The sequence below is a fragment of the Rattus norvegicus genome, chromosome 19 (assembly GCF_036323735.1).
Source record: "Rattus norvegicus strain BN/NHsdMcwi chromosome 19, GRCr8, whole genome shotgun sequence".
Taxonomy (NCBI): Eukaryota; Metazoa; Chordata; class Mammalia; order Rodentia; family Muridae; genus Rattus; species Rattus norvegicus.
Genome location: NC_086037.1, coordinates 55,698,623 through 55,714,143, shown reverse-complemented (window position 1 = coordinate 55,714,143; position 15,521 = coordinate 55,698,623). Strand labels below are relative to the sequence as shown.

Sequence of the window (15,521 nt, the reverse complement as noted above, 5' to 3'; positions counted from 1 at the left end):
ACCTGTACCCTCTGGATCTTCCGTGGCTTTTTGCTGACGTCTATCTGGATTTTTATTTATTTATTTATTTATTTATTTAGGTTCTTTTTTTCGGAGCTGGGGACCGAACCCAGGGCCTTGCGCTTCCTAGGCAAGCGCTCTACCACTGAGCTAAATCCCTAACCCCTGGATTTTAAGTCCTTTTGCTCTGTCGCACAGTGTGAGGCCTTTGCCTTTGGGGCATTACTACCTCACTTACCATGAAGTCGTAGAGTTTCATGTTCACTGGATCTGTGGCTTGCCTCCTCTCCTGTTAGGTGTCGGAAATGGCTGTTTCTGAGCTCCCTGGTAACCCCAATGCTGTCTGGACTGTCCGTCGGCACATTGAAGGTAAGTGTCCCTTTTCTTATAGTCAAGATGGGGTTTGGGAGCCATTGCCATGAAACTTAGAAACTGCATTCCTACTATGTCTGTATCATTTCATCTAGTGCCACATGCCAGGAACTTCTGGCAAAATACCACCTGTTTTGAGGTTTCTTCTGATCAGGGTACCTTTATTTACAATTGCTTTTTCTGAAAGTGGATAGAGAGGGTATAAATTGATTGTTAGTTGCACAAACACTTCAGAATTGTTGAGCTGCCTGTGATTTCTAAACCTCTGCTTTCATCTGTGTATGTTCTAAGCGAAAGTTGTTGTTTCTCATTGTACTTGAACTATTTTCATTGTTCTAAAAATCACAATGAAAGTCAATATTTTAAAACTGTCAGTTCTGCTTACACTTAAGAAAAGCATAGATTGAGTGAGTAGAGTCAGTTTTAGAGTGAGTAAAAGAGTCGTGAAGGATGTGGAAGCTGAGTCACCTCAGATTGAAAGGCTGGTAGCTTGTATGGTACTCCAGTAGCAAGAATGTCTTTTGACATTAAATGTCAGTCCTGTAACAATAGAAGTTGTTGTATTTCCCGTGGTTCATTTTGGAGCAGAGGGTTTGTTCTAAGGACCTCATTTTCATCTGTTCTCTCAAGAATGTGGAACCAGAAAGTGAGATCTGGCAGCAAACAAAGCTTTGGCTAGAAAACAGCTGCAATTCTGCCTGAGGTCTGAGGTCTAGTTGAATGGAATGAGCTGAAGGGAGCTGGGAAATGTGTAGGAGGGGAATTTACTAGAATACTACATACTTTTCTGTGGATTTTGTTCTCATTTTGGAATCACATGAGTTGGAAGGGGAACTTCAACAGGAAATTCGGCTCCTTTTAGCTGAAAAGGTGATTGGATGTTTGGTTTGAAGAGATTTATACATTGAATATAATTTCTACATAGAGAAGATAGTTAACGTTGATCTTAATTCTGGTGGACTTTGATAATAAAGTTCTAGTAAATGTTACCTAGATTAGTAAAACTAGAAAGACGCTTAAGAGATCTACTGTTTTTAAAGATAGGTCGTCTTGCTGTGTACTCAGGCTGGCCTGGAACTTGGTGTGTTCATGATGGTCATATCCCCACCCTCCTGAGTGCAGTGGTGACACGCATGTCACCATGCCTAGCTTCTCATTTTTAGATGGTTTCTGAAAATTTTAGAGCAGCTTTAGCTTTGCCAGAAGTTGCTCCTCATTTTTGTGAAGAAAGCAGGCTATCTCAAGTGGTAATGCTGAAGTAACACATCCAAGTGTTAGGGCAGAAAACAGAAAAAGTGAGTGCTCTCTTGACTCGTTTCTGTGGTGAGAGCTGATAGCAGTGGTTTCTTGTGTGCTGGCATCCTGTACTCAGTTAAGTGTCCACTGTCCATTTAGAGTAATTAGTGTAGAATTTCTGCCTAAGAACATTTGTCACATAAAGGAGACGAGTAACTCTACTGGAGTGGAGCACTTGGCCACTGGGGCCGGATCTTATAGACCATCGAAAAATAAATTAAAAAAAAAAAGACAGGTATACAACCAATGTGCACTGATGTGGTGAAAGGCACACACATGCTGCCAAAAGGAACTATAGGAGAGGAAACAGACACATTTAAAGGTGAAGGAAGGTAGTGGAGAGAGAAACAATTGCCAACATTCATTGATAGGCAGGCTGTTTCTAGTGTGGTGGACCTAGTAGTTGAAACTGTCCTCTGTTAAATATCAAAACCTAGGTAGCAAATGTTTCTTGATCACTTTTACTTTTTACTGTACCTTGGTCAATTATCCACAAAAACATGTTAGGTTTTCTGGTCATTTTCTTTCCAGATACCCTACGATCCTATTGAGTGAGCATTCCTCTATCCACACGTGCCTCCGTCTTCAGGCAAATACTAACCTTGGCTGGTACTTGGTGATGCATACTACCAATACCAAGCCTTTTTTTCTCTTCCACAGGTGGCTGGTGAAGGTGCTGATTATCACAGGTGTGTACCTACTGCTAGGGTCTACTGTGGGATTTTATAGGGAGAGGGATGACCTTCACAGAATACTGAGGCTGACCTAATGGTGTCTCTCAGAGGGAACTTTGCAGGTAGATGTCAGTGTGCACCATAGTGACACTCATTGGTCTGCTAGCATGTCAGCTGGTCGATCTAAGGCAGGAATTAGACTCTGGACAGGAGAACTAGTTGGTTTTTATGTTTTTAAAAGAACATGTAACTAGCAAACCACAGCTTCATTCTCCTTTGTTTGGGATTGTCCATTCCAGGTGTACTGACTCAAAGATTAGGTCCTGGAGAAACTATTTTGAGTATATAATATGTTAAACTAGGTGAGATAAGAGCCTGGTACTCTTGAGTATCAAGTGCAAATGAAACACGGGAAGCTTGGTCATCTGCACTGGCACCCGTGTTACTGTTTAGAGAAGGTTATTTGTAGAATAATTTAGTAAGGTCAGAAAAGTAAAGCATTTTCTCTCATGGTTGGTCCAGTAGGGCTCAAAAAAAAAAAAAGGAAAGATACTGAACTTATTCCTAAAGAGGTATTTATTCTCTTACCCTGAGAGATTCCTCACTGAGACAGAAAGGACTATTTTTATAAGACTTACAACCTCTAGCAAAGGGCACTAGGATTTATAATCCCTAGAAGTAGCAGTGCCTGAAGCTTTATTTCTGTATTGAATGTCAACTTTTAAGGCCTGCACTCTCCCTAGGAGTAATTAATGTTTTTTAGTACTTCATTGCTGGGGAACGGCAATGGTAGAAGTTATAGTGATTGGTATTCAGGAGTGCTGATTAAAGCAGTGGTCATTGCTCTCTTCCTTGTAGAATTAGTTAGTCAAAGTATGACTGTATTAATTGAACATTTCCTTTATATATGAGTGGTCTGGTCTTGTAGCTAAAGGGAAGGTGTAAACATGGGCACCCCTTCTCCACCCCATTTTCTTAATATGTAAGTCAAAAACTGATTTATCTTCCAAGGACACACACTGAGGGACAACACTGGAAATTGAAGCTGGTTAAAGTCCTTTATTAGTTGGCCGTAATTTATTACACAGCTTTGAAGATACAAGGTTTCATTAAATGGGAACATGGGAGATGGATGATAGAGTGTTCTCATAAAAATAAGCAGTTTCTTACTACATGTCAGAAATTTCCAGGTCAAAAGTTCAGAGCTGGAGTAAATACTAAGTTTGATGTCATGTTGAGATCAATTGAGGTCTTTTTGGTAAACTATTAGAAATCCATTCAGGAACAACAATATCCTAATTAACTTTTTAAAGTATGTACTCGTTATAATGTATGTGTAGACATGTGTGCCACAGCGTGCATGTGGAGTTCAGAGGACAACTTTGTGGAGTTGGTTCTCCATCTATCTTTATGTGACTCTTGTGGGTGGAACTTGGATCACCAGGCCCGAACGGTGAGCACCTTTATGCTCTGAGCCATGTCACCAGGCCTTAAGTTGTTTTATGACAGCAAGCAGGGCTTGACATAAAGCCATTGTAAATGATGTCTTCAAAGCACTTGCTAACAGTACAATCAAAAAACCAAGTATCTGGTCTGGCACTGCACTTTAAGGTTTAGAAAATTGTATTTATACTTTATGGGTTACCTGTCTATCCATCATTAGAACGTGCGTGTTGGGAAAGATCTTTGATTCTTGCTTTCTGCCACCCCTGTTGTATATGTGTATTATTAACTGGAAGTTTTGTTAAACAGCACTTAACCCTCACTGTGTGAAGCAATCTCATACCATTATTTCTATTATAAAATACTGATTACAGCTCACCAAACTGTGTGTCCTGCTAACGGGTCAGAATACTATGTAGGCTATACCAATAATATGTCTTCACCTCTCCTACAAAGAATGCTGATTAAAGTAGTTGCAATAATAATAACTTTGGAGTAATACAAACTAAAAATGGTTCTTGATGTGTGTGGAGTAAGTAGGTTAGTCCTGTAGCATTGAGCTCTGTCTGACAAGGGTCAGGGCAAGCAGAGCCCTGTAGCTGCCAGTCTAGTTTAGTTTAGTTTACTGCCTTACTCTGTTGTTCTGTCCTTTGTTTAGCTGATTTCTGGGTTGGGCACAAAATGACATACAAAAGTTGATGTAGAAATACAGATTGGGAGGGGAAATAATTATAAAAGAATAATTGTACCTTTATTCAGTGTAAATCCTGTGTTCTGGTTGTTGACATAGGCAACTCAGAAGTTGTTTGACGCTGTAGAGTGAAGTATGGGAAATAGATGGCCTTTGGCAATGGGGTTGAGCAAGAGACGCTCGCTATTCAGATGGCCTTTATATAGAACTCAGACCATAGGGCCTTGAGAAACTCATTAGTGTGTGTTTATTAAACTACATTATGAAAAGCAAATTCTAGTAAGATTGCTCGTAACCACTGCGTTGCTAACATTTTTAAACAGTGAAAAATCCTAGAGGTCAAGGACTGACCATATCAACATTCTCCCTTCCCCCATTTCCTGGTTAATTGGTGCTCCCTCTTCTCAGTGGGATTAGGATTCCCAGGCTCCAGCCCTAGAATAACCAAATATGTTGAAGCCTTAAGTAGTACATTTTCTTCACTGAAGGTTATATGCTTGCATTAGCTCCCTTTGGAAAAAGTTGGGTATCTTTTTGGGGGGTTTGGAGTGGTTTTTGTTGTTGTTGTTTTGGTGGGGCTTTTTCGTTTGTTTTGAGACATAGCCTTTGCATCCTTAAACTCAGAGATCTACTTTTTTCTGCCTCCTAAGTGCTTGATTCATGGAGTGCCCCACCACACCTGGCTGGTCTTTTTCTCTTAATGTTCCTTAAGTGGGTTGGAATTCGGTAGGATTCGCTCAGCTGCCTATCGTGCAGGAACCTCAGTTCCATCTCCAGCACTTGATAAGCCAGCCATGGTGGTACATCTGTAATTCTTAGTACTAAGGAAAGTCAAGTCAGGGGGTTCAGAGGTTCAAAGTCATCTTTGGCTGTATATTGAATTTCAGTCCAGTCTGGGCTGTATGATAACCTATCAATCAGTCAGCAATGGGCACAAACATTGCTCTAGTTTTTCACACCATTATTTAAGGTCTTCATATACTTTTTATTTTTTTATTTTTATTATTATCTTCTCTTTACCAAATAATCGAAGAAAATACTAGTTTTCAGATATTTATACTCAGTGTGCTTGGGCATTTATTTGTAGGTTGCTAGGACACTCAATCCTCTTTTGAACCATCCTGTTCTGTGTGTGCATGTGTGTAGTGACTGCATATAGAAGTGTTGTGGAGGTTTCTGAAACTGTTCAGTGTCTTAACTGCCTTTCTAATGCTGGTAATTCGAGTTCTTCCCTAACAACTCCGTTGTTTTCTTTTTCCAGATGAGTTTGATGCCTACATCATTGTGTCTTTCGTGAATGCCACGCTGGTGCTGTCCATCGGAGAGACTGTGGAAGAAGTGACAGACTCCGGGTTCTTGGGTACCACTCCAACCTTGTCCTGTTCCTTATTGGGAGATGACGCGTTGGTGCAGGTGAGCTTGCTCCCTCCTCAGCAGGCTGTGGCCGGCCTTTGCCCGCCATGCTGCTGTCCTGTGGTGTGCTTACATTCATGTCTCTTCATTCTCACCTTCCTGAAAGCCTCAGGGAGGGCCTAATGTTTCATCAACATAAAAAAGGGTACTGAGAATTAATTCCTTTAAGATTTTTACTAACTAAGCATTTAGGAAAATTTGAAACCTAACATTTCCTCTCGATCACTTCCATTGTAAAACTTCCATCACTGCTTTCTCGTCTTTATTATTAACAAGTGGACATTGGACCTTTCTGAACTGATGTGGCAAAACATGAGCACTTTAAAAATTATTTAAAAATTGATACTAACTATAAGCAGAGCCTCAAATTGCATGGTGCCAGGTGTGAGGTTCATTCTAGGTGACAATCAAATCAAGAGTTAGAGTTTCTTCTTTTCGGATGTCTAGGTGTATCCAGATGGCATTCGACACATCCGAGCAGACAAGAGAGTCAATGAGTGGAAGACTCCTGGCAAGAAGACAATTGTGAAGTGTGCAGTGAACCAGCGACAAGTGGTGATCGCCTTGACTGGGGGAGAGCTGGTCTATTTCGAGATGGATCCTGTATGTTTTCTGTTCTGTTGTGCTGGCTGTGTGTTATCTTCCATTATGGTTCCTGGGCTGGGACTCCATGGTGTTCAGTGACAGGGTTACCAGTGTGTGTGTCTTTTGAATACATGTATTCTTCACAAGAAAGAATTGAGAATGAAGCGTCCACAAATAAGACAGTCTGCCCCTTTTTTAAAGCTTAAGGACAAAAACTAATATATGTAATCTAGATTATAGTTGTAAAATCCTCTTTTGAAGGTGAAATAACTTGTTCCTTTTGTACCCCACCCCTGTTTTGTTTTCTTTTCTTTAAGATTTATTTATTTTTGTTTATATCAGTACACTGTAGCTGTCTTCAGACACACCAGAAGAGGGCATCAGATCCCATTACAGACGGTTGTGAGCCACCTTGTGGTTGCTGGGAATTGAACTCAGGACCTCTGGAAGAGCAGTCAATGCTCTTGACGGCTGAGCCATCTCTCCACCTGTTTTCTAATGAAAATTTAGCAAAGTTTTATTTTATTTTTAATTTTCTTCTGGTCCTTTTCTCTTTTTTGCCTTTTGTTTTGAGAAAGAGGCTAATGTAGGATTCTAGGCTGGTATCAAACTCACAGCAGTCCTCCTGTCTCAGCTTCACAAGTGCTAGGATTAGTTATGAGTTACTATGACTGATTTTGCTATTTTATATGAAAATGTATCCAGAATTTACCTTCTACAAAAATCTCTTGTATGCTTTGAGATTTTTTGATGATGATGATGATGTTGTTGTTGTTGTTGTTGTTGTTTTTGTGACCATGTTTGAGTTTACTTTGGTGTTTTTAGAAAGGGTTTTGTTTTTGAGATGGTCTCATATAGACTAAATTGGCCTTGAACCACTGGTTCTTCTGTCTCCCCTTCTGTTTCCCACACGCTACAATTACAGTCTTGTCCCAGCTGGCTTTGTTCAGGGTTCTCATGATGAGAACAGATGAATGGTTTTATATATTTGTTTCTTAGTCTGGGTTAGTTTATATTTATGCCACATCCTGCTTTCTTCTTTTCCCTCTGGGGCACTAACCTGTGAAGTTGATTATGAGACCGCATTGGTGAGATTCTTGGTCAGAGTGAGATGTGAGACAGGTGTTAGCAGTGAAGTTCAGTTGGTAGGTCTCCAGCACTGTATAAACAGGATGTTCAGACCCTTGGTAATCCCAGTGCTCAGTGGAGGCAGCATGGTCTCAAGTTCATCCTTGAACATAGCTAGTAATAGTTACTAAAAGCAAAAAGAGGGTGAAAGAAGGGGCGAGGGGGGAGGTCTTCCCATCCCATCCTCCTTTCCTAGTCTAGAATTACAGGGTGGATTCCAGCATGTAACCTATTTTTGTTGTTCCTCCTGTAGTCAGGACAGTTGAATGAGTACACGGAGCGGAAAGAAATGTCAGCAGATGTGGTGTGCATGAGTCTGGCCAACGTACCCCCTGGAGAACAGCGGTCTCGGTTCCTGGCTGTGGGGCTGGTGGACAACACTGTCAGAATCATCTCCCTTGACCCATCAGTGAGTGGCATCCTTCGGGTTGTGGGTGGGCCTAAGCACCTGGCTGCCTGGTTCTGTGCCATATGCAACTACTGCATACCATATTTCTTTGTAGTGTTTTCTGTTTTGTCTGTATTACTCAGGTTTTGCTTGCATGTTTATCAGAAAGTGTCCGGTACCCTGAAATGGACTATTGTAAGCCAGAGTGTAGATCCTGGGAGCCTGGGTCCTCTGGGAGAGCAACAGGTTCTTTTAACTACTGGAGCCGTCTCTGTAGCCTTGCCTGTAGTTAAGAATCCCGAGACTGTTAACTAAAAAGCAACTTTACTTGCTATGGGGCCTAATGTGACTTTCTTACTTTGACCATTGTCTACTTTGACAAAATAAACAAGAGCTCCCCAAAACTTATTCTGAGATTTAGATTTAATGAACATCTACTGTCTCAGTTTTCTTCTGGGATTTTCATTTTCCTCAAGAAAGATCCTCCTTCAATCCTAACAGATTTATGTAAGTATGTGCTTTTCCAAAATTGTGTTACAGCTCTTTTTCCTCCCTCCCCACCTCCATTCCATAGGACTGTTTGCAGCCTCTGAGTATGCAGGCTCTCCCAGCCCAGCCTGAGTCTCTGTGTATTGTGGAAATGGGTGGGACCGAGAAACAAGATGAGCTGGGTGAGAGGGGCTCTATCGGCTTCCTGTACCTGAACATTGGACTCCAGGTAAGAGGTCCAGGGGCTCACATTGCCGTCAGACCTTTGGTATCCGCCTGTTCCTTTATCCAGTATGGGCATTTTCTTTGCCCATAGTTCTCGATCGCACCTTGGGAAAGTCATCGTACAGTGATGTCGTGGGTTAATTTTCTCAACACTTAGAACACATTAGGCAGGCTTGGGAAGAGCATGCACAGAGTCTTCCTATCTGCTAGAAGTGTTTAGTGATAGATGTTTTGGATTGGAATTAAGTGAGTCTTCAGTCGTAACCTGTAGTTCCATGGTATTCCAGCCTTTAAAAATGAATTCCTCAGAGTTAGTTCACTGTTGACCACGTTAGCTCACGTGAAGCCTGATGGTTTCTGTAGCCAAAGCAGCTGAGCTTGGCCTGGCATGAAAAAGCATTGGTGACATCAGTTAGAGGACAAACTTTTACGTTGAGCTTCACATTTAAAAATGCTTGGGCATGAGACGCACAGATTAGACCAATATAATATAATAGTCTTCATTTCCCTTTTCCTTTCTCTAAGGAACAGTGATGTCATACCCACCAAGATTAGTAACACTTTGTGAATATCCGATACTTTGTGCATATTTAATTTCCTCCTTAAAAATTATAGCTAGTTCAGAATGTAGAAGTTGATAGCATTTATTTGTAACTTTTGGGAATCGGAAAGAGTGGTGGAAGTGGTTCTGTTCACTGTGTTGTATCCCATAGGAGGTACACGATGTTGAAATGTTTGTAATCAAATATCTGTAAGATAAATTGAGGTTTATTTCTTTGTTCTAAACATACTTTATACAGGAAAAGGATAATGGCTCTTGCCACCCCAACCCTGTTCTTCAGTCTCTAATTTTACAGTTAAAGAGTTAGGACTGCAACAGTCATCCTAGTTGAGTCTGAGGAAATAGGGATTTTGTTGGTTGTAAGTGGATTTTATTTTTTAACTATATAAATTTGTGGGTATTTTCTTGTTCAAATTGCTATCTATCTTCTCTTACATTTTTGTTCGTTCACTTCATTTTTGATTGTGGTTCTCTTTGAAGTTGGTTTATTTGACCCAGCTAGCTTGCCTGCCTTCTACAGTTAGGTATTTGTTTGCATTGGGAATGTTCTTCAACCTTGAGTCAGTCGTCCCTTGTTCCTTTTAGGGAAAATGAGACTTAGAGGTCCCATAGTCAATACATTCCAGTTTTTAACTGTGGGTCTGGATTTATGTTTTGTTTTGTTTTTTGAGGAGGTCTGCTTTTAAATTATAAGAAGTATTTAACTTAAATGATTTTGGGGGGGATGAGGTGGTGAACCCTGACTGTCCTGGAACTAGCTCTCCAGACCAGGCTGGCCTCAAATACTCAGAGATTCTCCTGCTTCTGCTTTGTGAGTGCTGGGCTTAAAGATACGCACCATCCCTGCCTGACTTGATGACATTTTGTTAATGTACAGGGGTTGTATTTATAGTGAGAAGTGGTTTGTTAATGTACAGGGCGGGTGTGTATAGTGAGAAGTGGTTTGTTAATGTACAGGTGATGTATGTATAGTGAGAAGTGGTTTTTGCCCGTTGATGCTTAGTAACTAGGAGAGAATGAGTGAATCCCTGATTGTTGGGGTGCTTTATGGTTCACCACCAAGTCATATCTTTCTGTCTTCTGCCAAAGTAGTCAAAGGAAAGTCTCACATAAAAGTTCCCATCATAAAAAGGAGGGTTTACCTGTTCTTATCTTTCCCACTAGAACGGTGTGCTGCTGAGGACTGTCCTAGACCCTGTTACTGGGGACCTGTCTGACACCCGCACTAGGTATCTGGGGTCCCGTCCTGTGAAGCTCTTTCGGGTTCGGATGCAAGGCCAGGAGGCTGTAAGTAGTAAAAAGACATTTGGATGTTAGTCCCACTGTGAACATCTGACCAGTTCACTTTGTAATTGATGTTAGCTCTCTGATAGGTTTTACCTACATGGGAAATCCTGGGTTCTTTAGAGTTTCTGAGAGACGGCTGTGGCATGGTACTATGGCATTATGAGGTTATAGGAAGTTTGAATATTGATCCTTGAGTCTCTCTTTAGACTTAGCTATCTGGTGTGGAAAAGGCTGGAGCCTTCCATTCAGGATTATAGTGATATCATGAATCTACCCAATAGGAATGAGAGCCTATTCTTCACAGTTCAGAATTAACATTGCCTCTGCTGTGCTAGTTCTTCAATGTTACCTTACCCACTTGTACAGCTGTCCAACCTTGTAATAGAATCTCTAATTTATACTCAAGGAAACAAGTCCAGAGAAATGTGATTGATAAAGTTGACTTTTCTTTTTTATTTATTTTTCCTGTCTTTATACAATAAGCCATGTACTGCCTGTTTAGGTTCCCTGTGTTTAAAGTGTCTCTAAATTTGGGTGGTGTGTTTGGTCAGTGCCTGGGCCTTTCCAGTCTTGACTGCAGCTCTTCCTCCCCAGGTTCTGGCTATGTCTAGTCGCTCATGGCTGAGCTACTCTTACCAGTCTCGATTCCATCTCACCCCTCTGTCTTATGAGACCCTGGAATTTGCATCGGGCTTTGCCTCTGAACAGTGTCCTGAAGGCATCGTTGCCATCTCCACCAACACTTTGAGGTGAGAAAATCTTTAGGTTCGAAGCCCAGTAGGAAGCCTTTGTGCCAAGTCCTCAGCCTGTGGTTCTGCCAGAGTTGGAGGCGTTTGTAGAGATGGCTGAGAACAAGCGCTTCACCAGGAAAGAGTGTTGCAGCTGAACTTCAGTTTGGCTCAGGCTTTGGACTCTGTGAGCCAAATTTGAGTGCTTAGCACCTAGCTTCCGTTTAGACTCCAGGAGCTAAGTTGTAAAACTAGTCTTGTCCTGTACTTTGAGATTTCTGGTTCCTGGTGAAATGCTCATATTCCAGGATTAGTTTTAGAGCAAGTGTTAAATCTGTGTATTTATCTATAGATTTATTATTATTTTAAGTCAGTGTTTTACCGTGTAGCCCAGGAACATAGACCAGCCTGGCTTCAAACTCGTGGAGATCCACCTGCCTATGCCTCCTGAGTGCTGGGATTAAACCCTTGTTTGTTATTTATTTATTTAATTTTATTTATTCCATGTATGTGAGTACACTGTCACTGTCTTTGGACAGACTAGAAGAGGGCGTCAGATCCTATTACAGATGGTTGTGAACCACCATGTGGTTGCTGGGAATTGAACTCAGGTCCTTTGGAAGGGCAGTCAGTGCTCTTAACCACTGAGCCATCTCTCCAGCCCTTTTTTTTTTTTTTTTTTTTTTTCCTTCTTCCGGAGCTGGGGACCGAACCCAGGGCCTTGTGCTTGCTAGGCAAGCGCTCTACCGCTGAGCTAAATCCCCAACCCCCCGTTACTTATTTTTTATGATAGAATCTTCCTAGGTAGCCAATGCTGGTTGGCTTCAAGATCAAATTTCAGTTGCTCGCTTGGAAGGCCACTGAACATTCTAGTACTTACTGTTAGAATCAGTCACATAAACTTTTTGACTATTAGTAAATGTGTAAATGTTTATCTTAATTTTTTGTGTGAATGCAGGTTTTCTTTTTTCTTTTAAAGGCAGTTTTTGAAAGAGTGAAATAGAAATATGATTACTGTTGTGTTGTGGGGTATTTGCCAGAGTCTACTGCTCAAAAATGAAGCCTCACACAAGGAAAAGGATCAGAAGTATGGTCACCAAAGAGGCTCAACTGTAGGCTTAAAGACTAGCTTGAGGTAGCTCTGTCTTCACGAATACCAGAGGGCCACCCAGTGCCCAACAGTCATCCTTGGATCTAGGGAGTGTTTACACGGACCAAAGCTTCAGTTTATCAATTGTTACTGTAGGGTGGGGCGCCCAGTGGGCTGGAAAGTTAGTCTGTTGCAGGTAGACCAGAGAGATAAGGGATAGGGCCTTAATGCGGCTTAGATTCCCAAGGGGAAAACATGAAGGCACCAAGATAACCTACCAACCAAGTTACATGACACCAACATTAGGGTTTCACCAATGTTAGGGTTTTGTGGCAGAAGGAAGTGTGCCTTGGTGGATTGGGGCCAAAGAACACACACCACAAAGTCAGGCCATGTAAAAAAAAAACCTCATGTGAGAGGCTTATTGTGGGGCAATATATGGAGGGAGGCTGCCTCTGAACGAGGGTGGAATAGAGGATAGGAATGGTGAAGGCACTGTTTATAAAGTGGTGCGGCACAGAGCGAGAATACCCAACTTGTGACAGTGGAAATGTGTCGCATTTAGTGGCCACTGTAGCGTACTGAAGTTGTAGTTACTGAACTGTGGATGTTAAAGGTGGAATTGGGCGTTTCCAACATGTTCAAATGTGCCTTCATCAGTTGTAGTCCAAAGCTGGAGAGATGGCTCAGTGGTTATGAGCACTGACTGCTCTTCTAGAGAACCTAAGTTCAATTCCCAGCAACCACATGGTGGCTCACAACCATCTGTAACACATCTACTGGTGTGTCTGAAGACAGCGACAGTGTACTTGTATACATAAAATAAGTAATTTTTTTTTTTTTTTTTTTTCGGAGCTGGGGACCGAACCCAGGGCCTTGCGCTTCCTAGGTAAGCGCTCTACCACTGAGCCAAATCCCCAGCCCCAAGTTTTTTTTTTTAATGCAGTCCAAGAATAGAGTCGTGAAAATTCTGGTGCTTGTGAAAAAACTCCAAGAAAACAAAGAGTCTGCCCTCAGTTTCTTCAGAACACAGAGTTCTAGGAATGTACTGTGTTCCTTCCAGGTGTGGCAGAGTTTGACTGGAGTTGTGATTCGTGTTTCTCTGGGTTTTTGCCATGTATGGCTTGTCCTTGTGATTAAATACTCATGTGACTCTGAAGCTTCAGGGTATAAAATGGTGATGCTCAGAATCAAGTTGGCTATTCAATGAGAGTTTAGCCTCATTTTTAGGCCCTACTCTCCCAGGTTCACGAAACCAACTGGAGAGATAAAACACTCATCCCTATTTTTTGAGGCAGGATCTCTCACTGAAAATAGTTTGTGAATTAGCTAAACTGACTATCATCAAACCCCAGAGATCCTCCTGTCTCTTTTCCTTAGCACAGGGATTACAGGGCCTGCTGACTGCTGCGCCCTCCTTTTTTTTTTTTCGGAGCTGGGGACCGAACCCAGTGCACCCTCCTTTTAAATGGGTTTTAGGGTCCGTAACTGGGGTCATCATGGTTCCATACAAAGACTCTACCAACTGAACCTTCTCCATGGCCCCTGAACTTCATATTGTCACACTGGCTATAGAACAATAAGGTTCTACAGTTCGCTGTGTTCAGGAGTGAAGGCGCAAGTTCAGTAGAAGTGGGATGCGCTGCTGAAGAGGGACTCTTCATGGCTCTCCTTCCTTTGGTGTGTGGTCCTTTAAGCATAGACAGTTGTTTCCTGTTTTCTGTGCCTGATCATGCTTGATTTCATGGATTCCTAAGCTGAGCGAGCAGTGTTCTCTAACTCCTTTGCTTATTGCCGTAGGATTTTGGCACTAGAGAAGCTTGGCGCTGTCTTCAATCAAGTGGCCTTTCCTTTGCAGTACACACCCAGGAAGTTTGTCATCCACCCTGAGAGTAACAACCTTATCATCATAGAGACGGATCACAATGCCTACACTGAGGCTACAAAAGCTCAGAGAAAGCAGCAGATGGCTGAGGTAATTACTCTCACCTTGAAAGGGGTAGTTTCAAAAGGCTTGTCTATAAAGTTGTTTAGAAAAGTTTAAATCTAAAACTTGTCTAATTCTCTTCTCCCTGCCACATCCACACTGCTTTGGAGATAGTGGTCTCAGACCATAACCCTGGCTCTCCAGGAACTCTTTTTTTTTTTAAAGATTTATTTTATTTATTATATATAAGTACACTGTAGCTGTCTCCAGATACACCAGAAGGGGGCATCAGATCTCTTTACAGATGGTTGTGAGCCACCATGTGGTTGCTGGGAATTGAACTCATGACCTCTGGAAGAGCAGTCGGGTGCTCTTAACCGCTGAGCCATCTCTCCAGCCCTCTCCAGGAACTCTTAATGATCCTGCTGCTCCCAGCTTTCCAAGTGCACTGCCACACATAATAGCCATAGTCTTTGTTTTTTGAGACATTTTGCTATCCACTATGTAGACCACAATGGCCTTGAACTTTACAGGGATTTGCCTGCCTCTACCCCTGGAGTGTTGGGATTAAAGGTGTACGCAACCACACTTGGCTGCCTTTGTTAGTTTTAAAGCACAGTGGTATTATTCGTGACCAGCATGCGCAAAGCTCCAGGTTAGATTCCTAGGACCTTTTGGAAAAACAAAGGTAAAGTGGGTTGGACCCTAAAGCTACAAGGATAAACCAGCCCCTTTGCAGGACTTCAAGCCAAGTTCTTTGCCCTGTTCTCCCTTTGACAGGCTTTTTTGTGGCCTGGTTACTCAGAATTCAGTTCCCTCTGTGGAACTAACTGTTCTCTAGTCCTTGAACTCCCACAATAGGGTGTTACGTGATGCCTTGATTTGAGCCCAACCGCACAGCTTTCAGTTTTCCCTCAGCACCAGCTCATCCAAAAACTGTTTGCCAGCAAAAACCAACTAGCACCAAGCATGTAGAAACCATATCTAGTCTAAGACAAGTAGTCGTAGCCAGGGAAACCCGGGGGCACTGTATGAATGAGCCAGGTTTTCACTTCTGAGTTTTGTGCACCCCCCCCCCCACTACAACTGCTAGGGTTTTGGGGGGGTTGTTGTTGTTGTTGCTGCTGGGTTTTTATTTTCCTTTTAGTGATCTCTTTATTTTACATTTCTCCCTTGAACCTTTTTTTTTTTTTTTCCTTTTAAATTGTGTGTCTGTTTGACTT

The 15,521-nt window shown here is 42.0% G+C and overlaps 1 protein-coding gene across 3 annotated transcripts in view; it reads left to right on the top strand.

The window, feature by feature from the left end:
* The window catches only part of Sf3b3 (splicing factor 3b, subunit 3), a 37,517-nt gene that overhangs the window by 15,497 nt on the left and 6,499 nt on the right, over nucleotides 1–15,521 (top strand). For all 3 annotated transcript variants that reach the window (NM_001106187.2, XM_006255620.5, XM_063277936.1), the window contains exons 11-18: nucleotides 297–369; nucleotides 5,738–5,889; nucleotides 6,337–6,492; nucleotides 7,856–8,011; nucleotides 8,565–8,708; nucleotides 10,431–10,553; nucleotides 11,148–11,302; nucleotides 14,172–14,346. In NM_001106187.2, the coding sequence (NP_001099657.2) occupies nucleotides 297–369; nucleotides 5,738–5,889; nucleotides 6,337–6,492; nucleotides 7,856–8,011; nucleotides 8,565–8,708; nucleotides 10,431–10,553; nucleotides 11,148–11,302; nucleotides 14,172–14,346 (1,134 nt within the window). The remainder of the gene's footprint in view (nucleotides 1–296; nucleotides 370–5,737; nucleotides 5,890–6,336; nucleotides 6,493–7,855; nucleotides 8,012–8,564; nucleotides 8,709–10,430; nucleotides 10,554–11,147; nucleotides 11,303–14,171; nucleotides 14,347–15,521) is intronic.